The following is a 15,030-nucleotide window of genomic DNA, read 5'->3' as shown; positions in this document are numbered from 1 at the left end:
CCTAGTCTTGGACAGATTCTCCATTGAAATTGCTTTTAAGTCCAGGACAAAGTGCAATCTGTGTCCAGGAAACCGTCCCAAAGAGAGAAGCAATGCATCTCATCTACTCTCAAAACAACATACAAACTGCTCAAACACACAACCTTACAGCTAAGCACTTAACAGTCAATCAGAAACTGAAAGACTGTGTGTGTTACAACACATCCAGAAGAGCAGAGGGAGAGAAATTGAATAGGTAGAAGTTCACTACTGATCCAGAATCAGATCATTAGTTCAATAATACTGCTACAAGTCATTGATAGCTACAGTTTTCTTCATTCTATTAGAAAGACAGCGCTTTAAAGGGATTGACAAGAAGTCAGCATGTGCCAGCGGGCCCAGACAGTAACATACTGGATTACTGCCACAACTGTCATATCATTCCAGACAGCAGGTTAAATTCATCATAAAATATCATGTCCGTTCTATCCACATATTTCTACATCCAAGGGCCTCTCCCACCCCCACTTGTGTGCTTACATGACTTAGTTAATGGTTTCTAAAATGCATTGTATTTCATCTCCTAGAACCCTGAGGTGCTGTACTAGTACAGTATTGACAGTTCAGTTCAGTGCCAAACTCAGTCTCTTCACAGCTTCATCCAATCAAATGCTCCTCGGAACCAGGAAATACAGTGTCCTCCGTGACTATTGGGAAATCAAACCATGACCGTGAGGTTAAAGTGCAGACTGTCACCTTATTTTGAGGGTATTTTCATCCCTATCGGGTGAACCGTTTAGAAATTACAGTACTTTTTCTACATAGTACCCCCCCCCATTTTAGGGGACCAAAAGTATTGGGACAAATTCACTTGTGTGTATTAAAGTAGTCAAAGTTAAGTATTTGGTCCCATATTCCTAGCACGCAATGACTACATCAAGCTTGTGACTCTACACATTTGTTGGATACATTTGTTGTTTGTTTTGGTTGTGTTTCAGATAATTTTGTGCCCAATAGAAATTAATGATAAAGAATGTATTATGTCATTTTGGAGTCACTTTTATTGTAAATAAGAATAGAACATGCTAACCTCTCACCATTACAATAACAGGGGAGGTTAGCATTTGCATGCTAACCTCTGTTATTGTAATGGTGAGAGGTTAGCATGTCTTGTGGGTATGATATTTGTGCATCTGTGACTTTCTCACTCATCATTACTCACGATATATTCAGGATTATCCGTAATCATGGTAGCATCCACATTAATGTAGAAGTGTTTGGAAACATTCTATTCTTATTTACAATTAAAGTGACTCCAAAATGACACAATACATTCTTTACCATTATTTTCTATTGGGCACAAAATAATCTGAAACACAACCAAAACAAACAGCAAATGCATCCAACAAATTTGTAGAGTCACAACCTTGATGTAGGCGTGTTATGAATATGGGACCAAATACTTAACTTTTGACTACTTAAAAAATACACACAAGTCAATTTGTCTCAATACAAAAGTGCTAGAATTTCTAAGCGGTTCACCTGGATAAGGATGAAAATACTCTCAAATGAAAGCTGACAGTCCTCACTTTAACCTCAGTCATTGTTTGATTTTAAATCCAAACTTATTGAGTATAGAGCCAATAGAAGACAAAATAATAATTACAGAGGGCACTGTATAAGGCAGCAACATGCACACTGGGCAAGCCACAGACTCGCTGCCCAGCTAACCAGCGCTTAACACTGGTCCAGGATAACGTTTACCTTTGTGTCTGTAGAGCTGTTGGTGTGGACAGGGTAGGCGGTACCCAGACTGGCCCACCGAAGCCATGATTGGACCTCATTCCCGTCACTCTGATTGGATGTTGTGGCTGACTGGGAGGAGCTTGTCTCAATATAGGGGGCAGGGTCAGTGGAAGTCCCATTTGCTCTCACTCTGATGACATCACTAGTTATGTCCCTGTAATGACTCGGTCACTAAAGAGGCTACTTAAGGTTTACACACAGAGCTACAGTTATACAGTTCATCATAAATTGGGTCTTAAATGCATATGCAGGTATCTCTCAAATGTTCCCAGAAGTACATACATACATACATACATACATACATACATACATCTATATACAGCACATTCATGTTCCTGACACGTGTCTCTTGAGTATCTAGAGGCAACGCTGATTGTACAAAGCAAAGACTGGAGAGATGATACAATGTTAGTGGTCACCACCAGCCCTGGTCCAACAGAGCTACAGGCTGTAGTTCCAGCCCTAACAGGTTCTAAAGCCTGCATACTCTGTATCTCTCTGGCACCAGGGGTGGAAACCACTGGGTTAGTTCCTAACAGAGAAGGGTCAGGGGGGTCCCAGGTGCATCAGAGTTCTGTCCAGGTCACCTGAGGGACCAGGTCTGCCCGTCTGTCTGAACAGACCTCCAGCAAGGTTATAAGTCCGAGGTGAAAGGTTAAAGGTCAGAGGGCAGTGGATGTGAGTTTCTTCACCCCCCTCCGTTGGGCCAGAGTGGAACATCCCACAGGGTCCAGGACAGGTGGAACGTTCCTGTTGAGGGCAGAATAGGTTGCTGCCATGGCGCCCTGCACAAATCAAATCCAACTTTATTTGAAGTCATTCAAATATTCCGACACACATCACTGTATATGAAAAATACAAAATATAGTGAGACAGAGTGTGTGTTACCTTGACCAGGTGTGGAGCATCCTGTCTGGTGAGTGTGAATTTGGGCAGCTGGTCGCGTTGTGTGACCCAGGGATGACGCAACACCTGGCCAGCCGTCAAACGCTGGTGGGGGTCCACGTGTAACATCTTAGACACCAGCTCCTACAGGTCAGAGGTCAAAAACATATTACAACATTATCACCCATTGAATATCGTGTTTGAATGTTGGTAACATTCCCTTGGCTTCGGTGTGTGTGTACCTTGGCCTCGGCTGAGACAGAATTCCAGTATCCTCCGGTCAGAGAGAACTTCCCGCTGCCGATCCGAGCCAGGATCTCCTCTGGAGTGTCCTCTAGACCATTGGCAAATGGAGTGAACCTGGAGAGGAAAGGAAAGGAGAGAAGAGGAGGAGAGAGAAGAGTAAACAATTGCAAATACATAAACAACCATATTCACACAGATAAAACAGACACAGTCATACCCTGTCAACATGGTGTAGAGTAGGACTCCCAGACTCCAGATGTCACAGGCAGCATCGTAACCCTGCTTCTTCAACACCTAGAAAACACAGTGTATGATTAGTGGATGAGAGGGTACACACACATAGAGAACATCAGAGAGAGGTAGAGAGAGAGAGTGTCACGGTGCCTACCTCTGGAGCTACAAAGTTAGCTGTGTAGCACGGCGTCATCAGCAGGCCGTTCTCAGCTCTCAGCTGCTTGGCAAAACCAAAGTCACAGATCCTGATGGACTCAGCGTTCCCACTCTCATCCACATACAGGATGTTACTGGGCTTCAGGTCCCTGTGCACCACCTGGTAAATGATCAACCAGTCAATCACATCCACGACGATACATTGAATGATAACTAGGTATGCTGTAAAAATAAAGTATTGAGGCTTAGAAATGCATCAAAGTCCTTGAACGACACAAGCACATGAAACACACTCACCCCCTGTACGTGTAGGTATTCAACAGTCTTGGTGATGGTGTATAGGACAGCGCTAGCTTCTCTCTCTGAGAAGAACTTCTGTCTCAGTATCTTATCCAGCAGCTCTCCTCCCTTCATCAGCTCTGTGACCAGATACACTGTCCTGCCATCATCAAACACCTACAGCAGAGACAACAGGGTTATAGCTGTGTGTGTGTGTGTGTGTGTGTGTGTGTGTGTGTGTGTGTGTGTGAGACTCACGTCCTTCAGTGTTATGACGTTGGGATGTTGTCCGTATCTCAGTAGAATCTCCACCTCTTCCGTTGGATCTCTCTTGGCCTTACTGATGATCTGGGTGCAACACACACACACACACACACACACACACACACAATGTGTTGGGGAGTTGAAGCCAAGACCACTTATGTATGTATAGCTCTGAATACTAACAATCAATGGGCAATATCAATGCTTTCTGCTGTGTGTCTCACCTTGACTGCGTACTCCATGCCAGTGGTCTTGTGTATGCAGCGTTTGCAGACGGAGTATGATCCCAGTCCTATATCCTCCTTCATTTCATATGCTTCAGAAAACTGGGACACATTTCTGTGCAGCTGCTACGTAAACACATGAGCAACACAGATGTGAAACTGCACATAAGACTGTGTGTGTGGACGTGTTTAATTATACTTCTGGGACCAGAAGTCCTCACAAGAATACTAAACAAACAAACATTTGACCAACTGGGGGCATTTTGTTGGTCCCAACAAGGTCAAATGCTATTTCTAGGGGGATTAGGGTTAAGGTTAGAATTAGGTTTAGGGTTAGGAGCTAGAGTTAGGGTTAGGAGTAAGGAATTTGTTTTTTTTTAATCAATACCTCGGATGAGGGTCGGGCTTGGGTATCATTTAGGAGCTAGAGTTAGGGTTAGGAGCTAGGGTTAGGAGTTAGGAATTAGGGTTAGGAGCTAGGGTTAGGGTTAGGAGCTAGGGTTAAGAGCTAGGGTTAAGAGTTAGGGTTAAGAGTTAGGGTTAGGAGTTAGGGTTAGTTAAGGTTAGGAAAATAGGATTTTGAATGGCACTGAATTGTATGTCCCCACAAGGTTGAGCCCTGTTTTTTTTCATCAATACCTCGGATGAGGGTCGGGCTTGGGTATCATTTTCAAGAATGATTAAATTGATCACCAACATTTAGAAGCTGAGCGATATGCCCCTTCCTGCTCTGCAGTGCAGTGTCTGCAGTCAGATCTTACGATGATAAAATGGTGTCAGAAGTGCTTCAACCTCAGAAAATATAACACAAGAACATTGTCCGAGTCGACAGGAGAGATAATTTCACAGAAAATAATAATATTCTGTGAGTTTTATCAGAGTTTAGAGCTACCAAACAGCTCTCTCAGCCTCTGTCTCTCTCGTTATGTGAGCAGCCAAGCGGAGCCGTTGCTATAGATACTCACACACAGAGAGCACATGGAGCAGCGCAGGGAGAGAGTGGGGAACAGACAAAGATGAGCAGAGAGAAAGTTATTTCTGATTTTGTGTTCGGGCAGGGCCGGGCCTTAAATTAGGCAGAAGCAATCGGGCCAGGGCAGAGTAAGGCCTGAATGTCGCGAGCAAGGGTAGGGCTCGGGCTTACATTTCATGCAGGGCTCTAGTATGTGTGTGTACCTTTACTATTGTAGCCTGTAGTGGATGTGCCTCTTCTTCTGTTGTTATGGCTACGAAACTGAATCCTCGGAACAGCTGGTGGGCATTGGCACTGGGTGGAACCCCCGGGGAATCTACACACACACACACACACACACACACACACACACACACACACACACACACACACACACACACACACACACACACACACACACACACACACACACACACACACACACACACAAGACAAACAAGTGGTTGAACTTCAACAGATGAATGAGTAATTGACAGATGGATGAATGGAGAGATGACTGTGTGCATGCACAGCGTGCGTGCGTGCGTGCGTGCGTGTGTGTGTGTACCTTTGGGTGTTTTAGCAGTGAACTCTGGGTCGAAATAGAAGGTGTCATCAGGTCGTCCCGTAGCAGGTTTGAAGGGAGGGTGGAGCTCTCTACGGAATAGTTTCTACACACAGAGATAGAGAACACATGATATGGTATATACTGACCCTACAGCTTCTGAAACGCAGTGAGAAGAGACGTCACATCACACACTCACGTTCCAGTCTACGGTGCAGTAGAAGTGGTGTCTCTTGATCTCTTCCACTCCGTCTGGGCCGGCTCCTACAGAGACCAGAACAAGAAGTTACACTTCAACACTGATCTAGGATCGTATTAACTCCCCCGATCCTAACTTTAACCATTAGGGGGAAAACGTAACCCAGACCTAAGATCAGATTGTGTTACCTAGCCTGTTAGTAGGGTTGCGTTTGAAAAGGTTCCTCAGGAGACTCTGGGCTTCTGGACTCAGAAACTGTGGCATCCCCAACTTAGCCCTGAGGAGAGGGACAGAGAGAGATGGAGGTAAAGAAAGACAGGTAGGAATACAGAAGAGAAGGCAGTGATAGAGAGGGAAATAGAGAACATTAAAGAGTGCGGATATTGACACAGTCGTCATATATCAACCTGTATTCAGTCTGATTGAATGCTGAAGTCCATTATACAGTATGCAGTAATACATACAGGAAACTAACTCAGCGTTTTACAGAAACGATCTCAGCAGCCGAGAGAGACAAACAAACATTCTCAGCATTTTCCCCTGAGAGAGAGAGAGATAAATGATTCTCTGTGTTCAAATATCTCTCACCCATTCCATCTCTCCCTTTCCTGCACCCTCCCTCTCTTTCTCATTCCATCTCTCTCCTCCTCCACCCTCCCTCTCTCCTTATCTCGCTCCCCCTTTCCATCATAAATGTCAAACATTCCACTTAGCTAACTCCATTATCTGCTTTTATCACTCTTCTAGTCTGTCCATCCATCCTGCCCTCCTGCTGAGTGCTACAAATACCTCTTGTAATATTAATCCCCCTGTCTTTTCCCCTGGGTTGCCTCAGCATTATAACCTGTGGTCCACAGACCGTCTGCATTTTTTATTATATTTGTTTTCTTCCAAAAATAATAACAATTGCGATTGTTAATGGTATTATATGCAATTTTACATTACTTTTTTCTAATGTTAATAATAGGCCTTTAATCTGTTACATTCACTGATAACATTGGTGGTCCTCAATAGCTTTTGACAGTGATTTGGTAGTCCCCGGAACAGAAAAGAGCTTTTGACAGTGATTTGGTAGTCCCCGGAACAGAAAAGAGCTTTTGACAGTGATTTGGTAGTCCCCGGAACAGAAAAGAGCTTTTGACAGTGATTTGGTAGTCCCCGGCACAGAAAAGAGCTTTTGACGGTGATTTGGTAGTCCCCGGAACAGAAACGGTTGGGAACCGCTGGCATAGAACACACACACACTACTCCAGTGAAATGATAATGGTCAACCTTGTCAAAGAGACTCACTTGAGGATCATGTTCATGGTCTCCTTGCGGTCTTTCCCCTGGAATGGTAGCGTTCCGGTCAGCATCTCAAACTGGGAGAGACACAACACAAACAGCCTAACTACAACCTGTAACACAACACAAACAGCCTAACTACAACCTAACTACAACCTGTAACACAACACAAACAACCTAACTACAACCTAACTACAACCTAACTACAACCTGTAACACAACACAAACAGCCTAACTACAACCTGTAACACAACACAAACAGCCTAACTACAACCTGTAACACAACACAAACAGCCTAGCTACAACCTAACTACAACCTGTAACACAACACAAACAGCCTAACTACAACCTAACTACAACCTGAAACACAACACAAACAGCCTAACTACAACCTGTAACACAACACAAACAGCCTAACTACAACCTGTAACACAACACAAACAGCCTAACTACAACCTAACTACAACCTGTAACACAACACAAACAGCCTAACTACAACCTGTAACACAACACAAACAGCCTAACTACAACCTAACTACAACCTGTAACACAACACAAACAGCCTAACTACAACCTGTAACACAACACAAACAGCCTAACTACAACCTAACTACAACCTGTAACACAACACAAACAGCCTAACTACAACCTGTAACACAACACAAACAACCTAACTACAACCTGTAACACAACACAAACAACCTAACTACAACCTGAAACACAACACAAACAGCCTAACTACAACCTGTAACACAACACAAACAGCCTAACTACAAACTGTAACACAACACAAACAACCTAACTACAACCTGTAACACAACACAAACAGCCTAACTACAACCTGTAACACAACACAAACAACCTAACTACAACCTGTAACACAACACAAACAGCCTAACTACAACCTAACTACAACCTGTAACACAACACAAATAAGGAACTGGTAAATAAACCATATAAGGTGTGTGGCCCCGCCCCTCTCACCATGAGCACACCGTAGGACCACCAATCAGCGCTGGTGGTGTGGCCTCTCCTGTTGACCACCTCCGGAGCCATGTACTCCACCGTCCCACAGAACGAATAGGCCTTGTTCTCATGGTCTATAGACTCCTTACTGAGGCCGAAGTCTACACACACACACACACACACACACACACACACACACAGAGGAGTAAAGCTTGTTCTCATGACTCCTGATTGTCTGCAGTGAGAATACACACATGATCCATAGAGTACACTCTCACTCACACACACACACAAACACAAACACACACACACACACACAGGTCTGATATTACCCACCTGTCAGCTTGATGTGTCCCTCCTCGTCTAGAAGAATGCTGAAAGGACAGAAATGGATCTTTAGACAAAGATACTAAACAACACACACAATCTGAGTGTGTGTGTGTGTGTGTGTGTGTATGTGTGTGTGTGTGTGTGTGTGTGTGTGTGTGTGTGTGTGTGTGTGTGTGTGTGTGTGTATGTACTTCTCTGGTTTGAGGTCTCTGTAGATGATGCCCAGGCTGTGGAGGTGGTCCAGGGCCAGGGCCAACTCTGCCAGGTAGAACTTCACATCCTCCTCTGTGAACATCACCTACACACAGAGAGGAGAGGAGGGTGAGACCCCCCCCACACACACACACACACACACACACACACACACACACACACACACACACACACACACACACACACACACACACACACACACATACATACACCTTCACCTCTTTAGACAGTCGTGTGAAGAGGTCTCCTCCTCGTAGGAAGTCCAGGATGAGGTAGAGTTTCCCTTCTGTTTGGAACGCTGAGGAGAGACATCTGATTGGTTACCAGAGGACTTATGTTGTGATTGGCTACCTCACTGTAGTACTAAGCTGTGATTGGCTAACTCACCATAGTGCAGTTTAACGATGAAGGGATGGTTGACCTCCACCAAAATGTCTCTCTCCATCTTAGTCCTCACCCTGTCACGCACTGCAACACACACACACACACACACACAAACAAACTAATTAAACATACATACAGAGTACACGTCCTTCTAGGAACAAACAACTCACCTCATCTCTATTCCCCTCTACCTATCCCTCTCCCTCCATCTATCCCTCCCTCTCTATCTCTCTCTTGGCATGTAAGTCATTTGGCTCGATTGATGAGTAATGGAAAATAAAAAAACAGATCAAGAAAAGAGGAGGGACCTGCTCCAGTAAAGAGAGAGAGAGAGAGAGAGAAAGAGAGAAAGAATTAGCAGAATCCCTCCACTGTAGGTGAATATGTGGTGTGTGTACAGTCTGTAGCCAGCAGATGGTGATGGTGCTCTCTCTGAGATAAAGCAGTTCTCTCACACATGGTTTTCATGTATATTACGCAGGATGACGAGCCATTGTATTCCAATAGAGGGGGAGCCCCAGGCCAAGACGTTCATGGGGGTTTGTGATGATTACCTAAACTTTTAGGGAGGCTCTGGCTGACCTCAAACTTCAAATGAAAGCTGGAACTTTTCACCGTTCCAACGCCCAACCCTTCAGCTTGCCATTCTAATGTGAAGCCCTGATAGTTCGTCACACTGACATGATTCCAAGAGAGCAGCGTTGACTTTCTCTGCTCTGAAAACACCTCTCCTCTACCTCCTCTCTCTCTGTCCAACTCACCAGTCGTCCTCTCTCCTCCTCTCTCTACCTCCCCTCTCTCTGTCCAACTCACCAGCCGTCCTCTCTCTCTCCTCCTCTCTCTACCTCCTCTCTCTCTGTCCAACTCACCAGTCGTCCTCTCTCCTCCTCTCTCTACCTCCCCTCTCTCTGTCCGACTCACCAGCCGTCCTCTCTCTCTCCTCCTCTCTCTACCTCCCCTCTCTCTGTCCAACTCACCAGCCGTCCTCTCTCTACCTCCTCTCTCTCTGTCCAACTCACCAGCCGTCCTCTCTCTACCTCCCCTCTCTCTGTCCAACTCACCAGCCGTCCTCTCTCCTCCTCTCTCTACCTCCCCTCTCTCTGTCCAACTCACCAGTCGTCCTCTCTCTACCTCCCCTCTCTCTGTCCAACTCACCAGTCGTCCTCTCTCTACCTCCCCTCTCTCTGTCCAACTCACCAGTCGTCCTCTCTCCTCCTCTCTCTACCTCCCCTCTCTCTGTCCAACTCACCAGTCGTCCTCTCTCTACCTCCCCACTCTCTGTCCAACTCACCAGTCGTCCTCTCTCTCTCCTCCTCTCTCTACCTCCCCTCTCTCTGTCCAACTCACCAGTCGTCCTCTCTCTACCTCCCCTCTCTCTGTCCAACTCACCAGTCGTCCTCTCGCCTCCTCTCTCTACCTCCCCTCTCTCTGTCCAACTCACCAGTCGTCCTCTCTCCTCCTCTCTCTACCTCCCCTCTCTCTGTCCAACTCACCAGTCGTCCTCTCTCTACCTCCCCACTCTCTGTCCAACTCACCAGTCGTCCTCTCTCTACCTCCTCTCTCTCTGTCCAACTCACCAGCCGTCCTCTCTCTCTCCTCCTCTCTCTACCTCCTCTCTCTCTGTCCAACTCACCAGCCGTCCTCTCTCTCTCCTCCTCTCTCTACCTCCCTTCTCTCTGTCCAACTCACCAGCCGTCCTCTCTCTCTCCTCCTCTCTCTACCTCCTCTCTCTCTGTCCAACTCACCAGTCGTCCTCTCTCCTCCTCTCTCTACCTCCCCTCTCTCTGTCCAACTCACCAGCCGTCCTCTCTCTCTCCTCCTCTCTCTACCTCCCCACTCTCTGTCCAACTCACCAGCCGTCCTCTCTCTCTCCTCCTCTCTCTACCTCCCCTCTCTCTGTCCAACTCACCAGCCGTCCTCTCTCTCTCCTCCTCTCTCTACCTCCCCTCTCTCTGTCCGACTCACCAGCCGTCCTCTCTCCTCCTCTCTCTACCTCCCCACTCTCTGTCCAACTCACCAGCCGTCCTCTCTCTCTCCACCTCTCTCTACCTCCCCACTCTCTGTCCAACTCACCAGTCGTCCTCTCTCTACCTCCCCTCTCTCTGTCCGACTCACCAGCCGTCCTCTCTCCTCCTCTCTCTACCTCCCCACTCTCTGTCCAACTCACCAGCCGTCCTCTCTCTCTCCACCTCTCTCTACCTCCCCACTCTCTGTCCAACTCACCAGTCGTCCTCTCTCTACCTCCCCTCTCTCTGTCCAACTCACCAGCCGTCCTTTCTCCTCCTCTCTCTACCTCCCCACTCTCTGTCCAACTCACCAGCCGTCCTTTCTCCTCCTTTCTCCTCCTCTCTCTACCTCCCCACTCTCTGTCCAACTCACCAGCCGTCCTTTCTCCTCCTCTCTCTACCTCCCCACTCTCTGTCCAACTCACCAGCCGTCCTTTCTCCTCCTCTCTCTACCTCCCCACTCTCTGTCCAACTCACCAGCCGTCCTCTCTCTCTCCACCTCTCTCTACCTCCCCACTCTCTGTCCAACTCACCAGTCGTCCTCTCTCTACCTCCCCACTCTCTGTCCAACTCACCAGCCGTCCTTTCTCCTCCTCTCTCTACCTCCCCACTCTCTGTCCAACTCACCAGCCGTCCTTTCTCCTCCTCTCTCTACCTCCCCACTCTCTGTCCAACTCACCAGCCGTCCTCTCTCTCTCCACCTCTCTCTACCTCCCCACTCTCTGTCCAACTCACCAGCCGTCCTCTCTCCTCCTCTCTCTACCTCCCCTCTCTCTGTCCAACTCACCCCCCTTCTCCATCTTTCTTTCTCTCCCCCTCTGTCGTTCTACCTCCCCTCCTCCATACAACTCTCCCTCCCTCCTTCATCCCTCATTCTCTCCATTTCTGTCTACACCCCTCCCCCTAAACCTTCCCTCCCTCCATCTACCTCTCCATCCCCTACCTTTCAGTGTAGCTTTCTTCAGAACCTTCATGGCATAGAGCTGTCCTGTATCTGGACCTGTAGTCTTCTTGACCAGGAACACCTACACACACACACACACACACACACACACACACACACACACACATAGAAGAAAACATTTATTCTACTGTGTTTTTGTGTGTATGGCAATCAGCACCGGGAAAAAAAGGTGAAAGATGAACGACAAACACATCAACACACACACACACACAGACACACACACACACACACACACACACACACACAATCATTAATTCATAAAGATGACAAGGTGTGAAGGGCCCTTACCATGTGGTTGTTATAGCAACTCTCTGTCATTAGGATAACTAATCGAGACATCAGTGGAAGATGAGAAATCAAACGCTGATGACACACATATACACAGGCAAGGCAACACACACACACACACCTTTCCGAAGGAGCCTTGTCCTAGGACCTTGCGGAGCTCGAACTGTCGAGGGTCACCCTTCTCTGACCCCTCCTTGGTATGGTTGGTGATGTTGATCTCATTGACAGTCTCATCCTCCTGTTGGACAGATACACACAGGTTATACACACACACTCCAAATTAAACTTCCACACACAGTAAACCAACGACGGACAGCTAACCAAGCAGTTGCCATGGTGCCACCCCCAATCCTCCTGATACCTCCCAGTGACTAAAGACTTCTCACTGTGTGTGTGTGTGTGTGTGTGTGTGTGTCCTCTCCCTCCCCATCACTCATTCTAGCTCCTCTTCATCTCTCTCAGGGTTTTGCTCTGTCCTTCTCTCCACCTCTCTCTTTCTCCCTGAAAGCGAGAGTGTGAGAGAGAGAGAGGAGGAAGAGGAGGAAGAGTGACACACCAACAGTAGGAAAGAGATGTGATATCACTCTCCACCTATCCCTCTCCCTCCAACTCCACTCCACCCCCTCCTGTTTCACAGCTCATGTCATCAAAGCCCAAATATGGAATTTCACACTTATGTATGCAAATTTGTACACATCACCAGACCTCACTAACAAGATGGAGCTCATATACAGCTCATATGAACATATATAACACTCATATGAACATATATAACACTCATATGAGCATTTTCAACATACATTATGTACATTATTGCCTACATCTAGTGTACAAAACATTAGGAACAGCTTCCTAATATTGAGTTGCACCGCATTTTGCCCTCAGAACAGCCTTAATTCGTCGGGGCATGGACTCTACAAGGATATCGAAAGCACTCACCCTCTGAATAGCACACATACCCAATCCATGTCTGAATTGTCTCAAGGCTTAAAAATATTTTTTAACCTGTCTCCTCCCCTTCATCTACACTGATTGAAGTGGATTTAACAAGTGACATCAATAAGGGATCAGAGATTTCACCTGGATTCACCTGGTCAATCTATGCCATGGATAGAGCAGGTTTTCCTAATGTTTTGTGCACTCAGTGTATATAGCATGTACATTATAGCACCCTTATGGACTTCCGTGTAGACCTAGTCATATACTGAATATAGATATATATCATGCTAGAGCAGCTATGTTTACGTGTAGACCTTGTCATATACTGAATATAGATATATATCATGCTAGAGCAGCTATGTTTACGTGTAGACCTTGTCATATACTGAACATAGACATATATCATGCTAGAGCAGCTATGTTTACGTGATGAGCATCAGTGCTACCTGGATGTGTAGTAGGGGAGTTTCAGTTGGACACACGGAGGTCTGGACACACACTGGGTTGAGATATTTCCATCTGTTTGAAGTGTGTGTGTGTGTGTCTGTGTGTGTGTGTGAGTGAGTGAGTGTGTGTGTGAATCACAACGCAGATGGAGGATCAGAGAGAGGCGACAGGTTGCTCATGTAGCACCTCTTAATCACAGGATGAAAATGTACAGCTCAAATCAAATCAAATTTTATTTGTCACATGCACCGAATACAACAGGTGTAGACTTTACCATGAAATGCTTACTTACGAGCCCTTTTCCAACAATGCAAGAGTTAAAAACAAAGAAACATTTACTAAATAAAAAAAGGAAATTGTAACACAATAAAATAACAATAATGAGACTATATACAAGGAGTACTGGTACTGAGTCAATGTGCAGAGTTAGAGGTAGTTGAGGTAATGTGTACATGTAGGTCGGGGTAAAAAGTGACTAGGCAATTAGGATATTTCATAAACAGAGTAGCAGCAACGTATGTGAAGAGTGTGAAAGTGTGTCAACAAAATGTGTCTGTGGCGTCAATATGCATTTGTGTGTGTGTGAGCGTATGTAGTGCTTTTACATTTTTGTATTAATTTACCAGGTAAGTTGACTGAGAACATATTCTCATTGGGGATTTAGTCAGGACACCGGGGTTAACAGCCCTACTCTTACGATAAGTGCCTTGGATCTTTAGTGACCACAGAGAGTCAGGACACCCGTTTAACATCCCACCCGAAAGACTGCACCCTACACAGGGCAATGTCCCCAATCACTGCCCTGGGGCATTGGGATATACTGATTTTTTGGGGGACAAGAGGAAAGAGTGCCTCCTACTGGCCCTCCAATATCACTTCTAGCAGCATCTGGTCTCCCATCCAGGGACTGACCAGGACCAACCCTGCAGTGTTTTTACTCCTTGAAAGCGGCAGCTCCAGCCTTTAGCTCAGTGTGGATGTTGCCTGTAATCCATGGCTTCTGGTTCAGATATGTACGTACAGTCACAGTGGGGACAACGACGTCGATGCACTTATTAATGAAGCCGGTGACTGATTTGGTAAACTCCTCAATGCCATCGGATGAATCCCGAAACATATTCCAGTCTGTGCTAGCTAAACAGTACTGTAGCTTAGCATCCGCTTCATCTGACCACTTCCCTATTGAACGTGTCACTGGTACTTCCTGTTTGAATTTTTGCTTGTAAGCAGGAATCAAGAAGATAGTTATGGTCAGATTTTCCAAATGGAGGGCGAGGGAGAGTTTTTTATGTGTTTCTGTGTGTGGAGTAAAGATGATCTAGAGTTTTTTATGTGTTTCTGTGTGTGGAGTAAAGGTGATCTAGAGTTTTTTATGTGTTTCTGTGTGTGGAGTAAAGGTGATCTAGAGTTTTTTCGCCTC

At 46.2% G+C, this 15,030-nt stretch overlaps 1 protein-coding gene across 5 annotated transcripts in view; it reads right to left on the bottom strand.

Annotated features, from left to right (window-relative positions):
* Positions 1-1,402: 1,402 nt before the first annotated feature.
* The window catches only part of LOC115151715 (ribosomal protein S6 kinase alpha-3), a 32,306-nt gene continuing 18,678 nt past the window's right edge, over positions 1,403-15,030 (bottom strand). For 4 of the 5 annotated variants that reach the window (XM_029695904.1, XM_029695920.1, XM_029695912.1 and 1 more), the window contains 20 exons: positions 12,346-12,462; positions 11,916-11,997; positions 8,970-9,050; positions 8,801-8,880; positions 8,561-8,667; positions 8,376-8,413; positions 8,058-8,200; positions 7,080-7,150; positions 5,978-6,066; positions 5,790-5,854; positions 5,594-5,696; positions 5,250-5,362; positions 4,074-4,199; positions 3,844-3,933; positions 3,604-3,762; positions 3,305-3,466; positions 3,134-3,210; positions 2,913-3,030; positions 2,674-2,814; positions 1,403-2,570 (listed from right to left, as the gene is read on the bottom strand). In XM_029695904.1, the coding sequence (XP_029551764.1) occupies positions 2,448-2,570; positions 2,674-2,814; positions 2,913-3,030; positions 3,134-3,210; positions 3,305-3,466; positions 3,604-3,762; positions 3,844-3,933; positions 4,074-4,199; positions 5,250-5,362; positions 5,594-5,696; positions 5,790-5,854; positions 5,978-6,066; positions 7,080-7,150; positions 8,058-8,200; positions 8,376-8,413; positions 8,561-8,667; positions 8,801-8,880; positions 8,970-9,050; positions 11,916-11,997; positions 12,346-12,462 (2,085 nt within the window). In that variant the 3' untranslated portion in view covers positions 1,403-2,447. The remainder of the gene's footprint in view (positions 2,571-2,673; positions 2,815-2,912; positions 3,031-3,133; positions 3,211-3,304; positions 3,467-3,603; positions 3,763-3,843; positions 3,934-4,073; positions 4,200-5,249; positions 5,363-5,593; positions 5,697-5,789; positions 5,855-5,977; positions 6,067-7,079; positions 7,151-8,057; positions 8,201-8,375; positions 8,414-8,560; positions 8,668-8,800; positions 8,881-8,969; positions 9,051-11,915; positions 11,998-12,345; positions 12,463-15,030) is intronic. The other variant, XM_029695895.1, reaches the window with a different exon arrangement.

This window comes from Salmo trutta, chromosome 2 (genome assembly GCF_901001165.1).
Source record: "Salmo trutta chromosome 2, fSalTru1.1, whole genome shotgun sequence".
NCBI classification, from domain to species: domain Eukaryota; kingdom Metazoa; phylum Chordata; class Actinopteri; order Salmoniformes; family Salmonidae; genus Salmo; species Salmo trutta.
Note: the sequence above shows the minus strand (reverse complement) of the source record. Positions and strands in the feature narration are given on the sequence as shown.